The sequence below is a fragment of the Rhinopithecus roxellana genome, chromosome 16 (genome assembly GCF_007565055.1).
Source record: "Rhinopithecus roxellana isolate Shanxi Qingling chromosome 16, ASM756505v1, whole genome shotgun sequence".
NCBI lineage: Eukaryota > Metazoa > Chordata > Mammalia > Primates > Cercopithecidae > Rhinopithecus > Rhinopithecus roxellana.
This window is the reverse complement of record NC_044564.1, coordinates 100,167,013-100,184,319: the sequence shown is the minus strand read 5'-3', so window position 1 is coordinate 100,184,319 and position 17,307 is coordinate 100,167,013. Positions and strand designations below refer to the sequence as shown.

The following is a 17,307-nucleotide window of genomic DNA, read 5'->3' as shown; positions in this document are numbered from 1 at the left end:
TAGAAGACTTTTCAGGAAAGAGAAGATGTTCTTAAGAAAACTAACAGCCACTAAGAGTCCTGACCAGGAAACCCCAGGGGTGGGATTGGAGTAGAACTTAGAGAAATCAACATGACTCGGAAGAGGGCTCTCCAAAGACGTAAGATCTTAAAAGCGTGCTCAAAAAACCAAAAGCACAAAGCTACAGGGGTCACACCAGTGAGACCAGCACCAGGAAAGCTACAGTCAGCAAGGTAAGAAACATCAAAAAAGATTGTTTTTAAATATTTTGTTTAGAGCGAGAAAGAGGATGCATAGCACCCATGGCTTAGGAGTGATGACCCTAACCGGGGGTTGGCAAATGTTTTCTGTAAAGGGCCAGAGAGTAAATATTTAGGATGTGTGGGCCATCCGGTGTTGGCTGCACACACCTAACTCTGCCATTGGAATGTGAAGCAGCTAAGGACCATTTGTAAAGGACTGGGCATGGCTGTGTTGCAATAAAACTTTATTTACAAACATTAAAGTTTTTCATATAATTTTCACATGTCCCTAAATATTACTCTTTTATTTTTGTCCAACAATTTAAAAATATTAAAACCATCCTTGGTTTGCAGGTCACACAAAACAGGCCGTGGATGGGATTGGGCCATGGGCTTTAGTTTGCCGACCCTAACCCAGATGGATAACAGAGTGAGCCAAGCCAAGCGACCATCATTTTATCTTTTTAGGGAAAACCATCTTCAAACCCTACAGAGTGACACAGTGATGGGGAACGTGAAGAGCAAGGAAGGCAGGGAGGTGGCTCGAGCAGCCCGCTGCTTGCCTGCCCAGTCCACATCCAGAGGGCCAGCAGGATGTAAAGGATGGTGCTGGAATTACAGACAGTGATCTCTGAGGAACTCGAGTGCACAGGTGATTTCAGGGGACTGGATAACACGGAAAAAAAAATCATATTTCCTAAAAGGGACAATAAGAAAATTATTGATCTGTGGTCTGGAAATGATCTGCAGTAAACTTTGAAAGCATATTATGAGTCAGAGGCAGCTCGTGAGTGCTCAGGAGAAAATGGTGATCCTGCAGGCCAGCAGGGTTTACCAAGAACATGACACGCTCACATCAGGTCTATATTTTTTCTTACTGTAAAAGCAACACATGCTATTATGGAAAATGAGTAACTGCAAAGAGGCCAAAAAAAGAGGAAAGTCCCAAGAAAACCACTACAAACACTTAGGCGTGGACCTTTCCAGACCTTTAGAAGTAGTTTTTGTTAATTTTAAAAAATTAATTAATTTTTTTAAGAGACAAGATCCATGTTCCCCAGGCAGGAGTGCACAGCTATTTCCAAAGGCCATCATAATGGCGCATTACAGCCTCGAACTCCTGGCCTCAAGGGATCTTCCCTCCTAAGTCTCCCGAGTAGCTGGGACTACAGGCATGTACCACTACTCCCAGCTTGGATGTAATTTTTAAAATGAGATCACACTGCACATTCTGACTTGTTACCTGTTTTTCTTTCCACTTAACAATATTCATATATATCTTTTAATCTAAGTCATCACTTCTGGATGGCTGAAAAGTTAAGGCTACTCTATGGTTGTTTTGTAATTTAAGCATTCGTCTTTGTTTGGGGCATTTAAGATCTATCCACCCCTCACCCGTCTTGAAGTATTATTTTTGAGAAGTGGCGGTGCTTATCCTTGTGGATAAATATTTTTGCACATCTGTATTTTCTAGGAGATACTGCTAGGACAAGTGTGAGGATGGATGCTGGCTTCGTGGCCGTTTGGATTAGGGTCCAAGAGAGCAGAGCGCGGGCCACAAGCATCTCAGGATTTCAGCACTGAGTTAGAAAGAGCTCCTCGCCCCACTTCTGTGGGCAAGACAGAGATACGACTGGACTGTGTAGAACACCTGGCAGATTTTGGCCAGCAGAATGCGCAGTATCTCAAATTGCTGGGTGGATGTGAAAGAACAGGAAGACAGAACCCATCTTAACGAGGAAGGATCTCATAGGGATGGGTGGGCTGGTAGGAGGTGGTGGTCCCAGACACCGCAGGCATTCAAGCAGCAAATCAGGATGACTACTACCTGGCCCAGGGGTCTGGGAGGGTACTCCTGTGCAAGGCAGACAGGGGGCTAAGTGCTTTCCTTCATCTCTTCCTTCCTTCCATGACCACATCATGAGCACTGCTGTGTGCCAGGGATGGGACTACATATCGTCTCCACTGGTGTCTCTTGCAACTATGTGCCATGTCTCACCCTTAGCAGGCATGGTGGGAGCAACTGTCTTAGTGAAAGATACAGGAAAAGGGATCTACTAGCAGGTATACCACTGAGCAAACATTTAAAAGTTAATATACTTTAACAACCATACATACACATTAAGAGTGGGCTGTTTTTCAAATTTCTAATTACACTGTTTTGAAATCTACTTATCTTAGTAAGGGACGGAACACCAAGGGAGCAGTAATCGCATGTCTTCAGGAGGGATACAGAGCACGCCAGGAGTCTGCACCAAAGGCTCAGCTCCTGAAGTCTGCAGTGAACCTGTGCCAGGGCCAGTTCAGAGGCAGAACGATTTGATGATTCATTTCATTATCAGCAGAACTCCAGCTATCAAGGCATCAGTACTGGGCAAGGGCTAGGGTCTGGGGCACACTTTGCCTTAACTGTTTTTGGAAGAAACCATTGGAAACCCTAACTTCACAATACCAAACTGAGATAGGCCACTCAGTGCCAAATACTGTTCATATGGGGGTGAGGGGGGTGGTCTCTGCTCCCTCCTAGCCAGAACGACTCGCAGGCAGGCTGCCAGTGGGTGGGCGGGCAGGCTTCCCAGTTGCACCATAGTTGCCCAGTGCTGAGCTTGCAGGCCTTATGGAGCCAGCAGGTCCTGCAGGGTATTTCTGGCAGCAACACAACAAAGCGGTCCTAGACCCTGGCAGAGCAATTTGGTGCTTGCAGCCACTGAGGAGGCCTGAAACTGCCTGCTGCCGGGGGCTGTAGCCTCAACTACCTCTGTTTGGAAGATAAAATCCAATTGACTGCCACTTACATAAATGTAACAGGAAGTTTCTGAATGGCTTCCCCTGTGTCTTGAGGCTGTTACCTTGGTATTGCTAAACTAACAGCTGAAATGAACCCAGACAACACCTCATCAAAGCTGCGGGGCGAGGAAGCAGCGGTCCAGAGGCAGACAGCAGTGTTCCTGCCAAACCATAGGAGATTTCACTCTGTGGCTCTTTCCTGCAGAAACGCCAACAGCTGGGAAAGCCATCAGAGAACACAGGTAAAGTGGGTGTAGCTGAACGCTGTGGCTGGAAAAAGATTTGCGAGCTGCAGAAAAAAGTCATCCGTTTTGATGGAGCTTCCCTTGTGTGCATTCTGAATGGGGGCGCCCTGCTGGATTCCACAGGCCTGTTCTGCACCTCTATGCCACTAAGCATCTGGGGAAATATTCAGCTTTTCTACAAAATAGGTCATCTTTCCACACTTGTTATGCTCCTTGTCGACTCTGCTGAAATAGCCACAGCACAAAAGAAATTCTCCCTGGAGATGCTGTTCTTAGACAAACACGTTCGCTCTCCCCTTGGAGAGCCGGGCTCCTGGAGTGGAGCCAGGGACGGGGGCTTAAGAACATCCCTGTTCCTCCCCTTCCCAGCAGGAATGTCACCCAGAAATGGAACAACTGGCTTTTGCTTATACTTCCAAACCTATTAGGGAGTGATCATAACGAGAAAAACTAATACTGACAAGAATTATGCCATTGTTCTATTTCATCTATTTAGTAACCTGTAGTTGCAATTTTCAGAAAAAAGATTACCTTTTAAATAACCGATTCATTATGGTACATGAATGAATGCCATGTTCCTGTGTTCAAAATGTCACTCACCATTAAGGGTGTGTGCTGGTAAGTGGCACCGATTTGCCACTTTCCCCTTACATACAAACACCCCTGACTGGCGGCCCAGGATAATCGGAGGCGAGTTTGTGGGTTTCCTTGGCTCTTAGCAAGTCACCTGTGCTGCCAAGCACCTAATGAATCTCAATTCTGTAATAAGGCTTGTAAGTTTTCCCCTCCCTGGGTGAAGGTGAAAAGGAAAACTAGGACTGATGAAGTTCCCGCCAAGGTAACACTATCAATTTCAAGGCCGAGTTCAGAAACCACAGACTCATGCTCCAGGGGTGTGAGGGGAGACTGCCAGTGTACCCGCTGGCCACAAACCCGGCTGTGAGAAATGAGAGGTGAGGACAGACTTGGATATGGGAGGGTGAGCCGACCAGGGCTCAGCTCGGCGCTGCTCTCGAGGCCCCGTGGGAAGCCTGCCGGGGTCTGGCAGGTGAACAATGTGGCGAGTATTCTCTGGAAACCTCCCTTCAAGTCTGTGAAATCCACACATTATTTTTCATCATTAGTTTCAAAACACGCTGAGTATTTGGCCCTTCTCTAAGTTCCGTGGTGACACAAAGGAAAGGGAAGGCCTGGTCCCTGCAGGGAACAGGCCTCTCGCAGGGAAGAAAAGAGAGGTAAGGCAGACAGATCCCATGAGAAGGCAGAGAACGTGTGGAAGGAGGTGGTGCCCGGGACGCAGACTCCGTAGCTGGCCTGCACAGTGGCTCCACGTACCTGATATGGCATACAAATTGGAGTGCAGCGGTGGCCCGACGTACCTGATATGGCATACAAATTGGAGTGCTGGTACTCGTAGTCCGTCCGGGTGCTGTTCCTGCCTCGGAAGGTGGCAGGAAGTGTTAGAGAGATGTGCCTGAGGAACAGAAGGAGGAGAGAAAGGAGGTTACAGGAGCATTCCTTAAGACTCAGGAAGCACTGATGCCATCAACAGCTGAAATGCAGCACAGAGCAGCGGGCAGAGACGGTGCCTCTGGCCAGCGCCTCCTTCTCAATCAAGCGTGACTCCTCCACCGGGCTCAAGGCCTCTCAAGGGATTTGGAAGTTTCTAGACATCACAGCCACCTTTTTTTTCCATACTAGAAAGGACATCCAAGAGGAAGAAAGTATGTCCCAAGCCTTACAGCAGGCCCAAGACACTCTATGGGGTGGCGGCTTGATCCAGATCTCTGCCCACTGGGCAAAATGCACCAGCGGGACCGTAACACCCAGGCGCTGAACACCAGCCTTGGTTTATTCCAGGAGCCATGCAAATGCTTCCATTCCTACCCCGCAGGGCTGCCGAGGATCACTGCACATGAAGCCCTTTGTAAATAAAGGTGTTGGGAATTATTACTGCCATATGAGTTCAGGAGACTAATGACCTCTGCAAATCAGAATGGCACATCGCTCGCAACTGCTATGTCTGTGTGTTCCCCCTTAGGCAGCGCACACAGTAGGTGCTCAGGAAAGCACCTTCCAGACAGACACAGCACGGTCTTTGATGGCTCAGGCGTGAGCCATTAAAGTTTACAAAGAACACACAGCCTAAGTGAGCATTTAGTCAAAAGTAAACAATCCATTTGGCATGGTCACCAGCTGCCTGTAGTGAATGCTGAAAAGAAAAATTAAACGAATAGGAAAATATTTAAAACCCAACAGGTCTGGGGGAATAAACAACAACAAAACCTCTTGGTGGGATGACTGGAGGCTGTGTTGCAATAGCTCAGAGCCTAACCTGTGGCCACACCCGACACTTCCGAAAAGGAAGAGACTGGTGGAGGGAATGCTTATCACATAAAGTAAGCCGTCAATCACTGGGTGCCTTTTTCACACACCACACGTGTGACCTTCTAGAATGACTGCTGTGCATAAACACTCCTGGGAGGGCCGGGCGCGTAGGCTCACGCCTGTAATCCCAGCACTCTGGGAGGCCGAGGCGGGGAGATCACCTGAGGTTGGGGGGGTTTGACACCAGCCTGGCCAACATGGTGAAACCTTGTCTCTACTAATCCCAGCTACTCTGGAAGCTGAGGCAGGAGAATTACTTGAACCTGTGAGGCAGAGTTTGCAGTGAGCTGAGATCATGCCATTGCACTCAAGCCTGGGCAACAGAGCAAAACTCTGTCTCAAAAAAAAAGACTCCTGGGAGGAAAGGCTCTCCAGGGAGGGGATCTTCCCACAGGTCCAGGATTGAGCTGGAAGCAGAAGGACCCTTCCAGGGGCAAGGTGAGCACCAAGGGCTGTGAAGGCATTGGGTCTGCCAGCCGCAGAGTGAGAGCTCATGGCGGACACTCAGCCACGGCCCAGCCAGGCTGAACCAAGCACCAACTGTATGCTCAGAGCTTTGGGGAACCAGCAGACACATGCACAGTAAACATGTCCACTGGGTGCACTGGCTTGCATGGAGGGAACCTGAATATTCTTTGTTACTGCTGCTAACTAAGGGTACAGAGGTGAGCTCCCACAGCTCAGGCTGCAGGGAATAAAGGTGCAGAAACAAATCACGGTGCAACGTGACATGTGCTCGGGGAACAAGAAAAACTGAGTGCTGGTAAACATGAAAAGAAGGAACAATATATTCTGTTAAAGGGAATGGGGCTTCAGGACCCCTCAGGGTGTTACGGGAGGGAAAGGCACCCACCAGGGAGTCAGATTGAGCCAGCACTTCCCCATAGGGTTAGGGCACACGTCGGAAGCGGAGCTAGAAATGCAGGCAGGGCCAGATGGAAAGGGCGCCAAACACCACTGCAAGAGGCTTGGGTTCAAACTCCTAGGATGGAGGTTCCTAAACTCCCGTCATGGCATTAATGAAGGTGTCAGTCACCTGGGAACTTGCTGCGACACAGACTCACAGGCCCTGACCCTGGGGAGTCCGATCCCATGGGCCTGGCTGTGTGCAGCCCAGAAATATACTTTTAACAAGCTCCAGCGATGAATCTGAAGGCTGGCCAGGCCTGGGAACCCTGCGAGGGCGAGGAGCAGCTGTAGAAGGGTTTTCAGCAGTTGATCAATGTCTCTGACCACAGCACTTAGTCAATGAAGCTGAGCAAACAGAAGAGTGAATTATCGACTGTGGTTGTGGTTGAGCAGAACTGAAATGATGACAGGTGACCCTGCTGAGAGCATCACCAGGTGCCAGCCCTGGGAATGCAGGTGTCACACATCCTCCTATGGCTCCTCACAACGCCCCTCGAGGCAGGTATGAGAGCAGCTACACATTATGCGCGGCCCAGGGCGTGTTGAAAACATGGGGCCCTTATTCAAATGCTATCAAGAATTTCAAGACGGCAACAGCAGAGCATTAAACCCATGGTGGGGCCCTTCTGAGCACAGGGCCTTATGTGTGTGACCAAAAGGATCTAGGGTTAGGTGCTGTAACTGCACTCACTGTACCAGTGAGGGAATTTCCAGGACCCAGGAAAGTATTTTGCTTCATTTTGCCAGACGAAGATTTCTAAGCGTCCAAAGCCCTAAAAAGATGCACGCAACCTAACAAGGATGCAGAGCGATCTGTGCATTCTAGTAAATACTCCAGGGGCTAGAAGCATTCAGGGAGACTCACAGAGGAGGCAGGAGCATTAGCAGAACTTTGGGAGCCAGGTGGACATGGATGATGGCAAAGAGGCCAGCCAGGAGGCAGAGGAGAAAATGGGGCCAGCTGAGCTGTTGGGTGGTCAACTATGCATCAACACAGATCTGTGGGGGACTCAGTGGTGGCAGGACAGGCAGGGGGACACGAAAATATCCATAAAGTTACCTGAACACTTGCTTACAAGTGTGATAATTTCCTATGGAAAGTGGGAAGACTCAAGTGCTATGAAGGGCAGGGTAGGAGGAGGCTCCCTGGAAGGCTTCCTGGAGGAAGGGACATTGAGGTGGGAACTGGAGATAGGCAGAAATCAGAGAGATGCGGCAGGGAGGAGGTGTGTGCACTTGAGGCTCTGTGGGGAGTCTGACTTCCTCCAGACTTAGGAGGAAGCCAGGGTTGCCAGGCCTAGAAGGCCAGGAAGAAGGTGGGGCCAGGCCACGTGGAGCCCAGCATCGGTTCTGCCTTTCTCTGGAAGGATTTTTAAGCAGAAATGTGCCAAGATCCAATTTACAACGTCAAAACCCTGCCCGTCTGTGGGAGAGGGAGGAAATAAAACTAAGATGCCGGTGTGGATGGGAAGGGTAGCAGCAGATGATCGCGAGCCCACAATTACTCACCACCTACTTTGTGCAGAGACTTCATTCATGTCAACATGACTTGCCACAGACCCGCTAAATGGACAGTTTTGGGGAAATGTAGGACTTAAAAGATATATATGAGCAATAACAACAACAACAAAAGTATATGAACAACAGAGAAATCAAGAGGCCCGGCTCTCAAGCTGCCCCATGCAATACTGATGTCTGGGACCAAACTTGATTGTCCCTCCAGGGTCTCAGATTTTGCGTGGCTCGCCCTGCAACTCACCCCCTGCCCCAAGTTCTCTTCCTTTGCTGGAAATGATTCTTTCTGCCCACCACCCCCGCCCCAACTCTCACTCCACCTCCAACCTTTGCGAGGTTGCTGTTTGCCAGGTTCCTGGCTTAGCTGTCTTCTCACTCCACACACTTCCACATCCCCAGCACACCAGCCCCGCTTCCAGATTCTGCCTCTTGCCACTACTTACTTCCCCTCTCCTCCAGGAAGAGTGGAAGCCTTGTTAATCTCTGAATAGGCCTTGTTTTTCTCATGCCTAGGACTGATTCTTTATCCATGCCACTCCCTCTTCCTAGGAATCTCCATTCTTCCTTACCTACTCTCCAAACCCCTATTCATACTTCAAGATCCCACCCAACCATCCCCTCTTTGGTAAAACCTTTCCTGGGCTTGCCCCAGACTGACTTGGAAGCCTGAGTGTCTTCTCTCACCCCACTCCAGGTATCAATACACTTTGGTCATCTGATACAAAATTGTCCCCAATGTGATTGTGACCTCCTCAGGAGCAGGGCCAAATATCATCAATTTTGTACTTCATTTTCTGGGACAATTTTTTGTCACAAGGTAGACAATTGTTGAGCATTTGTTGACCAAATCAAGTGTTGTAGTTGGCCCACGAAAACCCGTGGGTTTTTTTTTTTTTGACATGAACTGCTGTTAGTCTCTATCATTTCATTTCTCCCAGTGTGTATTTTCCCAGTTAGACTCCAGGGGTCTCTGTTTTATACTCTGAATTTCACCTCTCCATTATGGAGGAAACCCGGCATGGGTAAGAAGAAATCAGCAGCAGCAGCAACCAGGAATTTACAAGAGGGAAAAAAAAGAAAGTTTCTGTTCATATACGATAGATAATGTGTGCCTGATGTAGCAAATGTGAAATTAAAAGAGGATTCGAGTCACAGGCTGACTGTATTTTTTTGCAGAATAGCTGCTCAGTAGGGATCTGCTGAATTGAAATCAGGTGACTGAATACTCCAGCTAAAGTAGCTGATGCAAGAGTGGGTAAGGGACGGCAGCCAGAGAGTAGCAGGTGGGAAGGCCCCTGGGCAGAAAAAGCTTTAGGGAGAAGGCTCCTTCCTACACAGCAAATAGCTTCCCCTGCACTTCTGTTTCCACTGTTCCTGGACACAGGAAGCAGGGGACATGGGGACAGGACAGAAAGGCACATCAAGGCTTCCCATTAATGAGAAAGAACAGTTTGGGCCCCAGGGACAGGTTACCTGTGATTAAACAGGACGAGTCAACTGCTGAAGGAGAAGTGGCCAAGGGGTGCTTTGGTGTCAGATTAGCCTGAAAGTGAGAGACAAGAAGGAAGGCTCTGCCATCAGCTGGGTCTCAGGCAAGATGAGATTCCAGTTCCCCAGTGTGGGGTGGAGCCCCACCTGCCAGGACCTGGGCTGGGGGTCCTGGATATATCACCCGGCCTCATCCCCTCAGCAACCTTTTTAGATAGGAGTAATTATTCTCATTTAACAGAATAGGAAAGTGAGGTCCTGGGAGGTAAAGTTGATGAAGGGAAAGCCAGGAATGAATGAAGAGGTCAGTCCATGTGTCCTCCAGAGGTGGTTATTGCTATGTTAGAGTTACCCCAATTCAGCTTCACTATCGGGTATATAAAATGAGACGACTAAATCCGGGCCACAGGGTCCCTCCTGAAGGCCCTTTTGAAATCAGTGATGCCAGGGACATGACACCTCTGCCGCTCACTAGCTCAGTGATCCCGACAGGTTACAGGGAAATATACAGAGCTGGACGACCAATGGCCCGAATGCACACCCAGGGAGGCAAACCAGTTGTAGCGGTTAAGGGCAGTGCCCCGAGTCTGCTGGATGTGGGTCCAAATCCCAGCGCTAGCACCAGGGAGCCACATGGCCTTTGGCAAGGGTGTGTTCCCTCCCAGGGCACAGAGGGCCACCATGCAGGCAGGGTTGACAGCACGGAACCAGGCACGTGTGAGCACATACAAGCACGCGAGCTTCAATCCTATTCCGACTCTCCCCATTCTTGCCACACTGGCATTGTTTTAGAGTCCAGCTCATGAGGGCCTCCATGTAGCACCACAACAGAACCCATGGCGCCTTTCCTCTGCATCAGGATGAAATCCAAGCCCGCCCACGGTTAAGAGGTGCTGCCAGCTCCAGCCCATCCCTCCTCTCTGACCGCATCTTGTCCATCCTCCCTGCATCCACGTCCGCTAACCTCAGTAGCTGCTTTTGTCCCTCCAGCCCCTGCTCTTGTTTCTGCCTCAGGGCCTTTGCACTTGCCACTGTCCCCAGATCTCAGCGGCTGGCTTCCCTCCCCAGTCAGGCCACCCTTCTGAGGAGGCACCCCCACACCCACTCTTACAACACCTGCCTCCTCCCTGCGGTGCCCTTCCACTCCACCGGGCTGTCTGACTTGTTTTCATATCACCAGAACATGATCTCCATCACGCCTTTTCTTCCCACCACATCCCCAGGGGCGAGAAAAATGCCCCGTACATAATGAGTGCTTAACAAATATCAGGGAAAATCCTCTAAGATTGTCTACTTGTTGATCTGATTCTGACTTATAATAGGGATAGCTTTGGGAAACTTCCAGGAAGCGTTGTCACTTCTCTCCTTCTCATCCTCACGACTGGGTTGGGTAATGGCTTGGAAAATGCAACTATTTCTGATTCATGATATTTTTATATACACAATAAGTTCATCACACCACTGCTTATAAAGCCAAAAGCTAGAATCAGATGAACCATCACACAATGGAGGACAGGTTAAAAAAATTGTGGTGCCACTGTTTCATGAAATATTTGGCTGTCTTTTAAAACATTTTCGAAGACTCTTTATTGGTCTGTGCTGGTGCCTATGACCATAGCATCCAGTGTCTGTGGACCAGCATCCATAGACAGAAAATCCTTATTTTAATGCTTGCAATTGTGGTCAGTTAACCCAACACTCTTTGACTTCTTTCCCATACAAAGGCCTCTGGTTAATGAGAATGGACAGGTTGAACTGTCTAAGGAGACTGAAAGAAGGCCCCGATCACGACCCTGTACCTGGAGGAGGGAGGAAGGAAGAGACCAGGAGCTGCACTAGGCCACGGGCATCAGACGCTCACCTCTTCTGCAGCTCCCAGCCAGGGAGTTATAAGAATGAGCAGGTGCTCAACAGCATCAAACAAAACCGAGAGGTCGGCCGGGAGTGGGGGCTCACGCCTGTAATCCCAGGACTTTGGGAGGCTGAGGCGAGTGGGTCGCTTGAACCCAGGAGTTCGAGACCAGCCTGGGCATCATGGCAAAACCCTGACTCTACCAAAAACAAACAAACAAACAAACAAACAAACAAAAAACCCCAAAATCAGTCAGTTTCATTATCCGGTCTCAAAATAAATAAATAGTTAAAAATAATAATCTTTAAAAAATCCAAGAGGTCCATGAGAATGATGGTGGCTGGTGCACCCATGGACAGCAGTTTCAGTGGAGTCATTTTAGTGGTCCCGAAGTTGACCACTCTATAGGCAGATTCATGAGTTTAGATTTTAGGAGAGTTCATAAAGCTCCCCAACAGACTAAGGAGAAGGAGACTCAAAGTCTTGAGAAACTCTCTCTACTTAGGATAGTGCCTGGAGGTGAAGGCCTTCTGGCACCTTCCCTAGTAGGTCTTAGACCTCTGGAGCAAGGGCTGTTCATCAGAGGACAACAATTTCTGCCACTTGACTCAAATGATGGATTATTATTCCAAAATCTGTTTGGTCACTGGAGAATTATAACTAGAACAGTCCCTAAATCCTCGGGGAGCGTTACCAAGCTTTCCCCCCCTTCCCCCTGTCCATAGAACTGCCTGGAGGAGACAGGGCTCACCCTGCTGCTTCTGGTGGCCATCACGTCTCTCTGCAGGAGGGACTGGCTGTTCTGTAACAAACAGGTCAGCAAGCACATGCTGCCAACGATGACGGCTCCAGCTAAATAGATGCTGAGGGGAATTTCATTTTTTTCCCCCAAGTCAGTCTTAGGCACCTTATTCAATTAACATGGCCACTAAGCTGCAGACAGCTCCATATAAAAGCCCTTCAGTTATAGAAAACATTTTATTATGTGACAATAGTTGCCAGCACGATTTATTTCCTTTGATGGGATTCTGCTTTTTCCTTGTTAATTTAAATCTGTATTTTCTAGTGCTGATTCCAGGTCTGTGTGAATTTTTAAAATGTTACCATTAATCTTGTGGACCCAGTGGCCACATATAATGAAGACGGCTCTGCCCAGGCAGCTGCAGTGCCTGCTGTCCTCCCAGACTGTCAAAGGGCAGCGTCGAGGGAGTGGTGACTAGCAAGGCAGAGGCGCACTCATAGTCAGAGGCAGCTGCCACTTTTATCTCCCACCGCTTATGCACACACACACACACACACACACACACACACACACACACACACAAAACCAATGGGGTTCACAGTATTCCAGAAAATGCAATGAAAAGAGGATTCATCCTGGCAAATACTGACGGTGACTTCAGACTTTTCCTCTGCCATACTAAATGCTGGAAGATGATGCAGCCACAGAGTTTTGAAGGTGAAAATAGTTGTGATTCGGCAATTTTGTACTACTTCAAGTTGTCTTTTGTGCAGGAAGACAACAACAGAAGATTATTCATGTCACCTTCTCTAGGAGAAACACAATAATACATTCCAGATGATTCCAATTTAATACTTAAGAATGGGGAAGTAATGGGACAAAAGGACCAGCATTTATTCTTCCCTTTTTGAAATTTGAGGAAAGAACCTGCAATGTGGGAAAATGATCTACTTAAGAAAATTTAACAGCATCAGTTGACTTGTTTACAGCAGGTACCTGTCATATGCATCTTATGATCCCCAACCCAATCCTACAGTGAGGTGCTGAGAGCACCCCCACTCCACAGGTGTCTCAGAGGGGCTCCATAGCTTGCCTGTCTGCTGGATACAGCCTGGACTTGAACACAGAGGGTGCAGGAGCTTGGATCTGAATGCCGATGGGGCAAATTACACAATTCATGCTCTTAATTATGACGGTCTCCTCAAAAACTGGAAATAACGTTACAATGTCTGACTCAGAATATTATGCAGACATAAAACCATGTTTACAGGCTTTGTGGGGAAGGCTGGAGTGAGAAGTTCGGGATCCAGGTATGGAATATTATCTCAGCTGTGGAAGGAAAGGACAGGAACCAGGGCCTTGGGGCAGCATTTGTCATGGCAAAGGACTGGGAGCAGCCCAGTGACCATCAACAAGAGGAGGCTAATAAAATGTGGAATTTTCATATAATACTAAAGTATTACATGAAACGAATAGATGAAGAGAGCCAGAGGTTTTTCTGTAAAAATGGCCAACTCCCAAAGACATGGCTGTTAAGTAAAACAAAACCAAAAAAACAAGCCAAGCAAAAAAAAAGTTGCAGAGTGATGTATTATAAACAACCCCATAAGACAATTTTTTTTCCATGGGCACACACAGCTAAGCTACGGCACAGCACAGGGCCTGGAGGGAGTAACTCAGAGGTGACTGACGGGCAGGAGAGGCTCATGGTATTGATGACAGAGGCCTCTAAGGTGGGAGTGTGGATTTGCCCCCACTGCTTTTCCATATTTTTTAAGTGTTAATGTTTTTCGATGAGAAATTATTTCTTTTAATCGGAAAAAAAGATGGCAAAAACTAGGAGAATGCTTCCCAACGTGGCTGGGAGAGTAGAAGAGACGCGTATGAAAGCATCCAGCGTGGTGGTGCTTGGTGCTGAAGGGACATCTTGTTTTCTATATAATGTGTCTGCTGGTGGACAAAGACCAGAGGTCATGTACAAAGGAAAGGAATGGATTGTGGGGGCAGCAGCAGAAGCACGAAAAGCAACAAAAGTCAAGTTAAGATAGGAAGGGGAAGAACACAGCAAATGGCTAAATGAAATTCCGTTTTATTCCTGCAAACACCACTGGGAAGAAGTCATCTGTGACGCACAGCTTCTGTGCCAGGTGTAAGGACGTGCTTAATGAATGCCATTTAATGAAGAAAAAGGCTCTTATAAAACACCTGGCACAAACAGGGTGCGGGAGTCACAGGGAAGGGGACCTTTGCTGCACCTGCTGGCATTTTAATAAGCACCTTCTAGAGTGCCCGCTCTCCAAGGCTGGTCAACGGTGTCAGAAAGCGGTCCCTGACCATTGCCCATACTTGCTGACAGTTTGGGGAACCTTATTTCTTAAAGACCATATGCTCAGGTATTGGATCGCCCTGGAAGGTAATTAAAATGAATCATTTTCAGCTGGAAGGGCCCGACTAACGCTCGAATTCTCCTCAATGACTTCACAGCCAGGATTCCTGCTCCAAGTCCCCTGTGTTTCCCAAGTGAGGCTCTGAATTACGATTGAGATCTGTGAAGACCCAGAGATGTGAGGAGATATTGTAATTCTTTCTTGCAACTTGGTTCCACTAAAACAGAAAGTCAGTTATTTTAATCACGCTAGGCTCTAAAATATTTTCAGTGGTGGTGATTTTTCTTTTCATATTGATTTTGGAGCCAACCTCAGAGAGAAACCACCACGCCCCAAGTTTACTATCATTTCTCACAGTCTGATGAGTCGCTCTTTTGTTTTGTTTTGTAATTGACACCAGCCAAGACAAGTAAGGTTTTGTAAAACTTAAAACAGACCTATTTCCTCTACAGTTATATTCACTATCTTATAAACCTTCTATGCCTAGACCTAAAACTCAATTCCAAATATTACCCAAAGAACACAACCCCTTACCAGGGGGGCTGGACCGGTATCAACAAGCACACAAGGCTGCTATAAATTAGGATGTGGCGACTGACTCAGCGCACTTTTTTTATTGTGCTCCTACTGTGTGCTAGGCACTGCCTGGCACCGAGACAGTTGAAGAAATCAAATGAAACTTGTATCTTCCCCTTTAGGAATTTATCTGTAAGTCAACTGAAACACAAACATAAATCTCCTATATCACAAAGTAAAAAGCTCTGAATATCAAAACATAGGCCGTAAAGGACAATACGGTTATAGGCTTGAATTTTAAAACAGTGGCATGAAAAAGAAATAACCAAAACAACAAACATCTGTTGAGAGTCTACTATAGGCCAGGCACCCCGTTAGGCCCTGGGAGGTATCCAGGGACATGGGAGCCATGGTCCCACCTGCGAAAAGGAAAGACTATGGTCGGAGAGAAAAGGCCTGAGCAATGAAATAGTAATTCCAGAGTCTAGACAGTGGCCCAAGAGATGTCACAAAGCCAAGGATGGGCAACGGAGGCTCCGGGAGTCAGAGAGGTAGGAAATGGGATTTGACTTGCATGGCTGGGAGTGGCTTTCCAGGGAGGCCGGCGTGAAGGCTTTGCTCCTTGAATTTTCACTCCTGTAATTATTTAGGACTATGGCAGTTACCACTCACAAGGCACTTGCACTGTTCCTCATGCTTCATACGCATCTCTAATCTAAACAACCCAGCAAGGGAAGTAGTACCCTAGACATGGGGGAAAAGCGGTTCAGAGAGGTTAAGTAACTCACCCAAAGTCACACAGCTGAAGAAAATGGCTGGGCTAGGATGTGCATTAATGCTCTTTCCACCATGCTATGTTGTTGCTTTACCGAGATGACACGGGGCCTGAAGTAAGTGCAAACACAGACCTGTTCATTTTTCATTCAGGAAGCCCATCTAGCCATGATCAATATAACTCCAACCTACCAGCCTGGCTGTAGAATGGGTTTTCCTCATGGGCAACATATACACGCACGCATACACACACACACACACACACACACACACACAACCAAATCACTCGGCATTGGACAAGGGAAAAAAAGCTGCCACTGAAGACGAAGGAAATCACAATTCCAAACTCCCCAAGTTCCTAAATGCATAAAGTACGTGCAGCTTGATGGCATATGGCAAATCAATTACTAGTTTAAATCTTAAAACGAAAACATGGCAAGTGTGGTGTAGAAATAATCAAGCACAACGGTTAGGTTTAGATTACAGTGGGCCACTAGAGTTTTGAATACAATTAATCATCATTCCAGGCAATGGGAAGCCATATTGACACTTATTCCTAATTTGAATATTTAATTAGGGTGAAGTTCTTCATCAAATTATCGCAGAACTGGGAGAAAGCCTGGAAGACTTACACAATTACTATCTTAACCCCTTCCCAGCTGCTCACCTGTGAGCACAGCCGTTCTAGTCCCAGCTCCGCAGGGGAGGATGCCTGCGCCCAGTCTCTGATGCTGTGAGGCGCTGGAGGGGGTGCTGGTGACTGGAGTTGCAACTGTAGCAGGCAGGAGCCATGTGGTGGCAAAGGAAAGGTCTAAGGGGATGCCCTGCTCATGCTAGGCTAAGTTCTGCAATGAACCCTGGACACAGACAGAAAGCCAGCATGCACAGGCACTCACTGGGCACCAGGGTGGTGCTTTCTGTGTCCTGCCATTTAACTCTCGTGACAAATGCTGCAAAGGAGGCATTTTTATCCCCATTTCACAGAGGAAGAAATAGGCTCAGAGAGTGATAAAACTCACTCAAAGTAGCACTGCCTGTGAGTGGTGTAAAGAAGGCCCAAGGGACTCATCAAACACACACACACACACACACACACACACACACAGAGTTACTCACCAAAAGTGATGACAAAGAGAACACGCAAGGCCCACAAAAATGTTTTCAAGGCTGTATTTTCGATCATCTGCACTGTGTGGCTAAATCAGAGGAAAACCAAAACCCAGGCCTCCTCAACCAGCATTCTAAAATTTAACTCTTGGGTTCAAAATGCATCACTGAGCACCCCCAATGGAAGTCATGATACCTCTGTGGCCAGGAGCTCAGCAGAATGATGGAGGTGGGGGCAGCAAAGCTCAAGGAACAGTCCCACAAGGCTGACTTGAGGCAAGGTGACAAGGTGACCATCCAAACCCTGCAGAGTGGGACTCGAGAAGGTGGGCGCTGCAGGACAGGTGTCCTTGGG

At 47.9% G+C, this 17,307-nt stretch overlaps 1 protein-coding gene across 2 annotated transcripts in view; it reads right to left on the bottom strand.

The window, feature by feature from the left end:
- Positions 1-17,307, bottom strand: part of MVB12B (multivesicular body subunit 12B) — a 181,282-nt gene that overhangs the window by 80,806 nt on the left and 83,169 nt on the right. For both annotated transcript variants that reach the window (XM_030920156.1, XM_010365875.2), the window contains exon 7: positions 4,654-4,748. In XM_030920156.1, coding sequence (XP_030776016.1) covers positions 4,654-4,748 — 95 coding nt within the window. The remainder of the gene's footprint in view (positions 1-4,653; positions 4,749-17,307) is intronic.